The 11,329-nt window shown below is 47.8% G+C and overlaps 2 protein-coding genes across 6 annotated transcripts; one reads left to right on the forward strand and one right to left on the reverse strand.

Annotated features, from left to right (window-relative positions):
* The first annotated feature begins 1,710 nt into the window (after positions 1-1,710).
* Positions 1,711-6,659, forward strand: LOC122385979 (lymphocyte antigen 75-like). 2 transcript variants are annotated; one of them, XM_043374738.1, is made up of 3 exons: positions 1,711-1,888; positions 4,663-5,435; positions 5,667-6,659. In XM_043374738.1, exons 1-3 carry the CDS (start codon positions 1,831-1,833, stop codon positions 6,498-6,500), a joined length of 1,665 nt encoding a protein of 554 aa, XP_043230673.1. In that variant the 5' UTR covers positions 1,711-1,830; the 3' UTR covers positions 6,501-6,659. The 2 variants fall into 2 exon arrangements, with proteins under 2 accessions (XP_043230673.1, XP_043230682.1); XM_043374747.1 differs by lacking the exon at positions 1,711-1,888 and adding an exon at positions 4,042-4,094.
* LOC122385991 (protein anon-73B1-like) lies at positions 6,637-9,472 on the reverse strand. Of its 4 annotated transcripts, none has more exons than XM_043374763.1 (3): positions 9,308-9,472; positions 7,717-7,861; positions 6,637-7,424 (listed from the first exon to the last, which is right to left on the reverse strand). In XM_043374763.1, the coding sequence occupies exons 1-3, from the start codon at positions 9,313-9,315 to the stop codon at positions 7,317-7,319; spliced, it is 261 nt and encodes an 86-aa protein (XP_043230698.1). In that variant the 5' UTR covers positions 9,316-9,472; the 3' UTR covers positions 6,637-7,316. The 4 variants fall into 4 exon arrangements, with proteins under 4 accessions (XP_043230698.1, XP_043230704.1, XP_043230691.1 ...); XM_043374769.1 differs by having other exon boundaries at positions 9,209-9,339; XM_043374756.1 differs by lacking the exon at positions 9,308-9,472 and adding an exon at positions 9,086-9,182.
* Positions 9,473-11,329: the final 1,857 nt, after the last annotated feature.

An 11,329-nucleotide genomic window follows, 5' to 3' on the forward strand; every position in this document is an offset into this window, starting at 1 on the left:
TTGACGTCATCAACTTTGAAGTTTTTTTTTTCGCTATAACTTGGCCAAAAAGAGATATCGATCTAAAATTTGGTATTTGAATAGAAGTTGGTAAGAGCTATCACATATATTCCGTTTTTTTTCGAAAGTCGAAAAACGTTTTGGATTTTTGGCAATTATATTTAAAAAATATTTTGGGGCTCAAAATTAAAAAAACAAATCAAAATTTCGAGATAATTATTTTGTAGCCCTGATAATTCTACACCTTTTATGTCTTAAACGTTTTTCTGTATCTTCAACGCTATAGGTCTGACAGCTCTTCTCGCGCAACCTTTTTTTTGGGGTCGTAAACGGCAGAACATGACGTCACTCTGACGTCATTTGTGGCCAACTTATCACGGCCTTTGGAAAAATTTTGGTCACCATGTGTAAAATTGATGCCCGGGAGCAGGGCTGCGGAGTCGGAGTCGGAGTCGGAGTCGGAGTCGGTCGGAGTCGACAGTTGTGACCGGAGTCGGAGTCGGAGTCGGAGTCGATTTTAGAAACCCGAGCCGGAGTCGGAGTCGGAGTCACCGAAAATCTGTCGACTCCGCAGCCCTGCTAGGTCTGCGGAGTCGGAGTCGGGAGTTGGAGTCGGTCGGAGTCGACAATTCTGCCCGGAGTCGGAGTCGGAGCTGGTTTTTGAAAGCCGGAGTCGGAGTCGGAGTCGGAGTCGCCGAAAATCCATCGACTCCGCAGCCCGGCCCGGGAGGGTACTGAAAGTTTGGTGACGATCAGCGCAGCGGTTCTGGAGATATATAGAAAAGTCTGGAGAGGGGGCAAACAATAGCCCCCCCCCCCCCCCACCAGGTCGCGGGTTAACGTAATTTTGTCGCTTTTTTCGCTCGCAGAAGGAAAGAAAAATAAAGGAACTTAAGTTAGAAAGCAAAGAACTCGAGTTAAAAAAATTAATATGCACAGTAACGCATAGGAACTAGCTAAGTTCGATGAGCGTTTGCAAATTTAGGAACATTTTCGGATTGAACGTATGCCACCTCCCAAGATTAATATAGGTACTACTCACCTCCATGCCCCATGGCGTCCAAAAAGTCCCTTACAGCCAAGACCTCTGTTTGGATTTGTAAGTGCAGCCGTTGTGTACAGTCTGTCTTAAAAGTACCGCGCAAAGTGACGGTGGATCCATCAAGCCTGACCGAGGAAGGGCCATTATAATTTGAAAGTCACCGAACCAATTGACCTGGGGGATGGACGAGGATGTCAATTGCTTCGGTGACTCAAATTTAGCAGGCCCTTCCTCGGTCAGGCTTGATGGATCCACCGTCACTTTGCGCGGTACTTTTAAGACAGACTGTACCTACCTACTGTGTAGTGGAACAATTATCTCCTCGTACATACCTACTCCCATTCAGAAACAGTACACGGCGGATCCAGAGAGGCGGTCTTGGACGTTGCGGGGTGGGAATACCGAATACCTCAAAAAAGTTCATCCAAATTCCAAAATCTCATCGGATTTCGCTTCCTTACGCACTGCTGTGCAGTTTAAAGCAAACTCGTTCAATAAAAGTTGCTTATGAGCAACGAAAACTATATAAATTTTCGTTTTATTGTCGAAAACCGTAAACATTCGTCGATTTGAGGCGTCGGATGCCTCTGCTGATCGTCGCATGACGAAATTATGAGGCCACGAATTCCGGGAGATCGATTACGTTGACTGATAGCCGATGCGCCGATAAGTAAGAAGTGACCATCGATAGCCGGCGGTCGTCGCGGGGCACCGAGATTGATGACCGGAGCTGAGAGCTACTATACCGTCACTGGCAACGCACGCTTAGTATACAGCCACAGTCAGGGATGGTGTCAAAGGTCCACAGAGGAGCGTCGGCGCTGATCGGTCTGCTTCTGCTGACAGGTGAGCTATGCAGGACCAGCCTACCGAACGCGATAACAAGGAACAATCACCGCGACCTGACCATTGCAGCCTGGAGCCTCATTTTGTTTCGTTTCGATGTGATGCCCTCAACGGTGGTCGCGATCACTTTGTTCAGTGGAGTGGGTAAAAATTAGCATGGTTCAGGCCATGCTTGTTCATTTTTTCCCGTTGAGACTGCATAGGTAGGTACCCGTGCAGGACTAAACCTAAGGGGTAAGGTACCCATATTTGTAATTGAATATGTAGACATGCAATCGTTACCCTGAACGTTAACCCTAGAACGCCTAGGGGGGGGGTTGTATCAACCCCCCCCCCTGAGGTTTTTTCGAAGTGCACGCTAAACGGCTTGTCGTAGCGGGCTGAAATTTTCCATACCCTCTGGGGCAACCTTTGCGCATCTTTTGCCGAAAAAAAATTGATCGGGTCATGTCAGGTCACGGAGTTATGACGTCATAAGAGGTACAGCCTCCGGCCGGATTTTCACAAACTGAGTGCCAACGCCCGAGGTTTCCTGCCGGTGGTACGGACATCGGTTGATGGATCGTGATGAAACTTCCCATGCATGTTGGGGCAAGTATTGGCTATCATATGGTATAAGAAATTTGACCGGGTCAGGTCAGGTCACGGAGCTATGACGTCACAAGAGGAACAGCGTCCGGTACTATTTTTGAAAAGCGCCCGAACCACTATTTTGCTAATTCTTGTCACCTCAATGGGAATATGCAGCAATATTAGCTTCTATAGGGAGCAAATGGACCTCCCAAATCCAAAAATACAATCAGATTTCAAAAATTTAAATTTTGATTTTTCGAATTTCTGCCGCCGACTGTGACCTTGCCGACTTCCGGCGCTCCCAACGCGCCATTTTTAGAGCTAGGGAAACGAAATACATACCAAACGATAGAGAATTGATCAAGGAACACGATAGTGAAGGTTTCAAGTCGATATTTCCCACCGTTTTGCCGCAATCGCCGCTGAAAGTTGAAAAAAGTCTATTTTTCCGAAAATTTGACCTTTGACCGGTCAAAAGTAGGTCAAATGTTGACCTAGGACCAAAAAATATACCACCAATCGCGAGATCTCGTTGAGAGCAATCCGTTGGTTTTTTCCGCTAAGCTCTACGACCTTCCGTTTCGAAACGCCAGGGGGGGGTCGTAACAACCCCCCCCTGGTCGTTCGTGTTATGAGAAATGGCCTGGTCGTGCGAGGGTTAAAACAGTATAAAGACATTAACCCGCCCAACTCAAATTTTAGAACGATAGCTCTTTTTTGGTCAAGTTATAGCGAAAAAAAAAAACTGTTCAAAGTTGATGACGTCAAATTTTCAAACTCAATTTTTAGCCATTCTAGACCACGTAGCGCAAAAAAAGACCATTAGACTCGCCGTGACAAGCTGCATCGAATCAATACCATTTATCCAAAAATATCAACTTCGAAAAATTTAGCCTTTTTGACCTGACATTGACCTGACCACCAGGAAGTGACCAAAACCGTTCCTGATGGTCTTAGGTATAACCAGCACCATTGAATTGGATATGAAAAATTGGCCTTAAAACATGCATCGCACAGCCCTAGTAAAATTGGGTTCATGTGCTGACCCTTGGTGATCTGACCTGGTATTATCAGTGACCTCTAATAGCAACATATGTATGTACTAGGCAAGTGACACACTATCGCTGATTTTCCATAAAATGCGTTTTACTCGATGTTATAGCGCAATTCCCTAGAAGACCCGTAAATGGCAAAACATTTATCTTTGACCTGACCTGTGACGTCATCGGTGACCGAGGTCATGGATAACCCTCTACAAATTTGACAGAGCTTTCGAAGTTCGAACGCCGTTTGAATTTTGCGGATCCGTCCACTAGTTCCGGAGATACGTGGGGGGGGGGGCAAAAATGCCCCCCCCCCGGTCACGTTTTGAGCAGACCCCACCAGGGCGCGGGTTAACAAACAAAAAATTCGCAGTTATCAATGCTGGTATCACCAATCGCGGAATTATAGCCCAGGATAATGAGACTGTTTGCGATTGTGGATTGTGGAACTTGGTAATGTTTAGTCAACAGGCACACAAAAGCACAGATGATTAGTGATTACCTAATAGGCTACCAACGGCAAACTCACGATAGCGGAGCGATTGCACGTATTGATGCTTCGATCGAGCGAGCATTGAAAGAGGGATCTTGTCAGTAACAATCAACACAACTACCGGCGTTATGTTCGATTGCAATTGACAATGGCCCAATTTCGATTATTAATCAATCTCTGCTCACTAAACAATACAATCATTGTTCTACGTTTTTGGGAGTGGGATACAATGGCTCTCTCTCTCTCTCTCTCTCTCTCTCTCTCTCTCTCTCTCTCTCTCTCTCTCTCTCTCTCTCTCTCTCTCTCTCTCTCTCTCTCTCTCTCTCTCCCTCTCCCTCTCCCTCTCCCTCTCCCTCTCCCTCTCCCTCTCCCTCTCCCTCTCCCTCTCCCTCTCTCTCTCTCTCTCTCTCTCTCTCTCTCTCTCTCTCTCTCTCTCTCTCTCAACCTTTCACGCGTGTCCCTCATTGCATTAAATGTGTCCTTCATTGTTGCATTTGAAATTTGAGTATGGTATGGTTTATGATCGGGGAAAAGTGAAGCTGTTCCATTTCGTAGAGCGCATGTGAAAAGTTGGTGCTCGAGAGGGCGTAAGGTCACTGCTGAGTGGTAAGTTGTGCGCCACCCTCTCCGCTTCATCTGTGTAAGCCCGATCTCATCCGTTCCAGGATACGCTGTCGCTGAGTGGAAGAGCCATGGCCAGTACCAGTACTACTTCAACAACAACCGCGTCTATTGGGATCAGGGTCTCGCCTTCTGCAGAAGCCAGAAGCCGACAGCATTTCTCGCTAGGCCCATCACTGAGAACGCCGAGTTCCTGAAGGGGTTCGGCTCTGCTGAGATGTACTGGGCAGACCACAGTTACGGCTCGCAGGGCTGGGCTTGGTCGGACGGCAGCCCACTGCCCGCCGGCGACATCCACTGGTACAGCGGCTACCCCCACCTGCCCGCCTCCGTGGTCAGCAGGGGCCTGTACGAGCGGTCATCAGCCGCGCTTATGAACGCCGAGCCCAACTACTATAAGTATGGGGTGGTCTGTCAGGCTCCGTTGGATCCCACGACAGTGCAGCCTTCCACGACGGAGCCGACGACGACAAAACCCGATCCGACTACACCAGAACCAACGCCCGAACCGACAACCGTGGAACCCCGAACAACGCCCCAGCCGACAACCGAGGAGCCCCAAACAACGCCCCAGCCGACAACCGAAGAGCCCCAAACAACGCCCCAGCCGACAACCGAGGAACCCCAAACAACGCTCCAGCCGACAACCGCGGAACCTCAAACAACGCTCCAGCCGACAACCGAGGAGCCCCAAACAACGCTCCAACCGACAACCGAGGAACCTCAAACAACGCTCCAGCCGACAACTGAAGAGCCCCGAACAACACCCCAGCCGACAACCGAGGAGCCCCAAACAACGCCCCAGCCGACAACCGAAGGGCCCCCACCAAAGCCCCAGCCCACAACCGAGGAATCCCAAACAACGCTCCAGCCGACAACCGAGGAACCCCAAACAACGCTCCAGCCGACAACCGAGGAGCCCCAAACAACGCCCCAACCGACAACCGAGGAACCTCAAACAACGCCCGAACCGACAACTGAAGAGCCCCGAACAACACCCCAGCCGACAACCGAGGAGCCCCAAACAACGCCCCAGCCGACAACCGAGGAACCCCTTCCGTGTCCGCAGGGGCCCGGCTGGCTAGATGTGGTCACCGGGGATGGAAGCTGCTACTATCTGAGCAGCAGCGACCCGGACGCCGGCAACTTCACCTGGGACGGCGCCGCGCAGGCGTGCGCCAATCAGCAGGCCAGCCTCGCCTCGGTGCCCGACCTGATCACCTTCTATGCACTCTCGTTCCAAGTGCGGGGCGGCGGCCAGAACGTCTGGACTGGGCTGATCTCCGTGCCCGTGGTCGGCTACAGCTGGTCAGACGGCTCGGAGTTTGACGAACAGCTGAAGCAGTTCATCGTCCCCGGCAACGGCACGGTGGGGTACCTGTCGGCGGATGACGGCGAGTTCCACCTGGCGGATGCCGACCAGAGCGCGGCGTTCGTGTGTCGCACGGCCCCAGCGCCGGCGCCAACCACCACAGCGCCACCGCCCGCCGAGCCGTGCCCGGCCGGCTGGGAGCAGTCGGAGGACACGTGCTACCTGTTCTCGGAGCAGCAAGGATACTGGACAGAGGCCATGTCCGCCTGCCACCAGGAGGAGGCCGATCTGCTCTCCATTCACGACGACATGCTCATCACATTTCTGGTGCTGCGAGTCGGAAACAACACCTTCTGGACCGGACTACAGAACCAGAACACCACGTATGTCTGGCAGGATGGTTCCAGCACGGACGACATCGACCTGGTGGAGCCGTACTTGGACCCCTGGCAGTCCGGCAAGGACTGCGTGGCTATGAACACAGAGCTCTACATTCCCAAGCAGCAGTTTCTGATCCACGACGACTGTTTCGCTGAGAACAGGTTTGTCTGCCAGAAACCCGCCAACTAGAAACAGAAGCCAGAATACCCTCTGGTGTGATGCTTATATGTAAATATGTCACTGATAATCACTTTATGGTTATGTAAGGCATTGAAAAAACAAATAACTGGGCAGCTGATAGCGCGTTGATATTGTGCCTGCAATGTCTGAATAAATAATGCATGTATATTTTCATGACATCACAGTGTAACATCGGATTCCAAAAACAAATATGGACATAATTATTCAGTAAAGTCATGATTTAGACCGGAGGTCAATATAAAATCATGTAAAAGTGTTCAAAAGAAAGATGTTCAACTCTTGGAGAGCAACTAAGGCTAAGGCAACTAAGGCTTCAGCTGGACGGATGGCCCATAGGATTCCAAAGCAAATAAGAATGATCCAAACTAGCTACTTCATGGTTGCCAAACCGACAGGTTCTCCAAAGTCGTCGGCATCATGAAGCAAGCACAATAGCAAAAGCATATTCTAATCCTGTCGAAATCACAAAGTCCTATTTTGTGCACGTTTACTGCAGATGAAGGCAGGGCATGTCAAACAGTATAAAAATGAATAAAGATGAGTGAGATCTGATAAGCTGCCATAACGAGCTCGGCAGTGAAAGGAATAAAGCAATAAAAGGGCTTTGCCGCATCATTTGACAACCTATATAAAATGACAAGCCCGACCCACCATATTTGAGCCTCCAGCTCTTGCGACGGACAGCATGTCGGACAGATTAGCACAGCATCTCCACAGATCAGATACCGCCCAGAGGCCAGAAAAAGTGGCCTTCAGCGCGCTGATGGCCGGCGCGTACGGAGCTTTGCGATCTGAAAGCGCTAATTAGCGCCGTTTCTTCTTCTCGAGCCGGCGACGGTGCTGACTGCGGTGAGCCGCCGACGAGTGCGGGCTACCCTGGTCCGAGGTGTCGTCGTCGCTACTCTCAGAAGTCTGCAACACAGAAGGGAAATTGTTCATAATAATTACACAATACACAAGACACAACAGCTGGCTTAGCAGTCGGATACCCTCCTAGTTAAATTGGGAAAAATAGTTGGCAGGGATGGCTTATCTGTCTCGATCTCGGAACGCTTAGTGCTCATGTTCATTATCTAAGCATAAGAAGTGCAGGATCATCCATTTGATACTCTACCTTCATTTAACATGGGATAAAACCTGTGAACATTTCGTGTCATTGTGCTGGGCTTAGTGGCACCCTCCCGTTCCTGTACAGTGTACAAACCTTGTGGTCGGCGTCTGAAGGGGAGAAGATGACTGCAGCGATGCACACCAGCTGGAACACTGCGCCGGCATACAGTCCATAGCGCAGCACCTCGTCAAACAGTGTCGGCTCCTGGATAAACTCATCCATTGTGGCACCAGCCGGTCTGTGGGAAGGCACGCAGCAGACATGAATCCTTAATTCAATAGGCTTAACTTTAAACCCTATCACCAGAAATATTTGCCTGACTTCAGATGCACAATGGATAAACATGAACTATACCTAGTCCCATGAAAAACATTTACCTTAATTCTTACATTGACATATTTTGCAATAAAAATGCATAAAGTAGGTTAAAAGTACCTAGTTCATAGTCTGTTCTGTCCTATCACTAATTCAAGAAAAAAGATACATTTTTGTGAAAATGTCCCACCCCGTGCAGTGCAAACACAATTCAGATTAATTTTGCCCAATCCTGACCATGACCTAGAACCGGAAAATCGAACATTATAAATTTCTACTAACATACCTACCTATGAAAGATGAATGCTTTTCACTATTTACCAACTTGAACTGTGCAATTACTGGTATATGATGTCAAGTTTAGGTCCTAACTACAATTGTGATGCTGTTGATACAAATATGTAACAGCAAAAATTTTATGTTTTAGGTTAGGTTAGGTTAGGTTGTAGGTTTGTAGGTAGTAGGTTGGTAGGTTATAGGTAAATGGGTAAGATTAGGTCAGGTTTGATTATGTTTTTCTTTTAGTTGTGAGACATTTAAGTATCATTTTTGGATTCAGGATGTCAAATAATGTAAGAATATTAAACAAAACATCCATGAAATCTGCTTAGGACTTAATCTTGACATTTACCCAATTACTTAGGGAATAGGGATGTAGGTACCTATGCAATATGTATACATCATACAATTTAAGATTATTCAGTGAACCACCTAAGTTTCCTGCATGCTGCAATATAAATATTTATTACAGAACAATAGCAATTGGTCATCAAATATTAATCAAACCAGTAAGATGCCGTTTGAGGCATCAAACAAGCAGGCCAGAATGAGCCCTGCCCATCACAAAGGCACCCGTAACTTCCAACTGACTTGTGCATGGCATCCTACTACCCAGTGTCAGTTACTTTAGCATTTGTTACGCTTCCACAATTTCTGCTATTCTACTCTAGACTTGGTGGTTCACTCAAAATAACAGCACATCTGATCATTGCATTTGATAAGTCTTACAATAGAGGATACCTAACAGATATGCAACATTTGTCATTTCATACCAACCAGCTCCAAGCCTAAAATGCAAACAAGCAAGCCTGTACCAATCAGGATTAAAACAGAAACTGCATTTTCAAAAAAATATCCGGTTTAGTACCTAGCACTAGGTATGACTTGCACCTCAAGACGGAACGGCACCAGCACCAGTTAAATCTAAAGCATCCCAAAAGCAATCAAGGGTATTCAATATCACCCATTCCACCCCAATTACTGAACATACCTTTTAAGAACAATAATATGATTTCGAATCACCTAAAACTGATAAAATATCAACAAATACTGCCTAAAAATATTTTCAATACAACAACAATTACCTTACCCTTCCATAAACAACTGTAGCAGCCACGCAATAATTGTCACAATACGAGAGCAAGGATCAAGGATAAAAGAAAGAAGAGCTCTATTTCACTGCTAAATATACGGGTCGCATCAAATAATGCGCCGGCTTGGTGAACAACCATTACAGAGTTCAGTGCACAGGGGAGCAATGCCGCTTCAACCCTATTGGCCGTAGTGTCTAACGGTGGCGGCCATATTGCGCAGACCAGGAACCGGCTGCCGCCTGTGTTGAGGAATAGGGAATTCGGGACCTCGATTTACGTTTGCGGCCGCCGCATCCGTTACGTTCAAGTTACGTAGATACGGAACCCGGCATCTTACGCAGAATTGAATGGGGAACACGATCGTATCTTCAGAATTCCTCAAATTCACTCGCCCGACCTACATTTGCCCCGGCCGAAGGGGTTGATTGAACCCACCTCGCTAATGCGCCGCTAATTTAACTATAATTAAGCGGTAAAGTGGTCGTATGCGGCAAAGTATAATGCAGAATGACTGGTAGGAACCCGCTGTAAAGGTCTCAGGTCAACCGGTGACCTCTGAGGTCAGGTCAAGTGATCTAAGGCACGGGTTCGGTTTTTGGTTAATAACTTCGCCAAAAATGGCCGTAGAGCCGCGATTTTGGCACCATCGTGTTCAGCTAGCTCAGGCGCATCGAGTGATATACTTTTTGTTCGGGTCAGGTCAACTAAGGGTGTTGACCTCAGGTCAAGGTCAGGTCAGCACCCCCAGGTCACGAAGTTGGTCGAAAGAGGTCATGTCGCATATCATTCGATTCGGCAGGTCTTCCTGAGTCCATTGGTGGCTTTCCCGACTCGCTAGCTCAATTTGATCGGGAGTTATTGAAGAAAAATTGTGACACTTGTGACGTCACAAATGACGTCACGCAAGGGCAACAATGCAAATATGAAGCATAGAACCTTGCAATGAGTGCATGAAATCATGATTCTATATGCTTGAGATAGTTTCAGATCATTCTCGGCGCAAATATAGCAATTTTCATATTTCCCCATTGACTTATAAGGGTTTAACGTATTAGTTCCTTGTATCTGAGGATTTTTTAGGATTCCATCTTGTTCTCCACTCAATTCTGCGTAAGATGCCGGGTTCCGTGTCCACATAGCTTGAACGTAACGCATGCAGCGACCGCAAACGTAAATCGAGGTCCCGAATTCCCTATTCCCCAACACAGGCGGCGGCCGCTTCCTGGTCTGCGCAACATGGCGGCACCGTTGGACACCATCTGGCGGCCGATGCGCATTCCACATTATAGAGTTCAGTGGTTCAGTGTGAATAACTTTGCAAACAATTGTCGCAGAGCCGAGATTTTGGCATCATCGTGTTCGCCATGTTCAGGTGTGTCGAATGGTATGCGTTTTGTTTAGTTGAGGTCAACTTTATACTTAAGGTGTTGACCTCAGTTCAAGGTCAGGTAGGTCAGAGCAATCTTGAGCCACTCAGGTCACGAAGTTGGTCGAAGGAGGTCATCTTTGTAGCATTCGATTTGGAAGACCTTCCTGAGTCTATTGATGGCTTTCCCGACTCACTAGCTCAATTTGATAGGAAGTTATTGAAGAACTCCTGTGACCCTAGAGACGTCATAAATGACATCACGCAAGGTCTACAAAAGTTCACTTTTGATGCAAAAGTAAAACGCTGGACATTGCAAGGAGTGCATGAAACCACGATTCATGTGTTTGAGCTAGGTTTAAATTCCCAGCGCCAAAGTAACCATTTCGCTTCCATGTTTCCCCGTGATGGACCTGACCGCATGTGACCTTTAGGAAAAATCCGAGATATAGAACTTGTGAGACCTCTCGAGGATACTAGGTCCTGGAAGTTTCATCTCTATGTGACAGCTCGTCTGGCATTGAGAGCATTGCGAAGTTGCGGCATTTTAGGACCGTGCACTGTGCAGAAGTTCACTTATGACGTCTGTAGAGTCTTCATACAGCGTACTTCTGTATTCAGCGGCGATGGCGACAGTGTCACAGTCACAGCC

This window comes from Amphibalanus amphitrite, unplaced genomic scaffold (assembly GCF_019059575.1).
Source record: "Amphibalanus amphitrite isolate SeventyFive unplaced genomic scaffold, NRLGWU_Aamphi_draft 000015F_arrow, whole genome shotgun sequence".
In the NCBI taxonomy this organism is placed as follows: domain Eukaryota; kingdom Metazoa; phylum Arthropoda; class Thecostraca; order Balanomorpha; family Balanidae; genus Amphibalanus; species Amphibalanus amphitrite.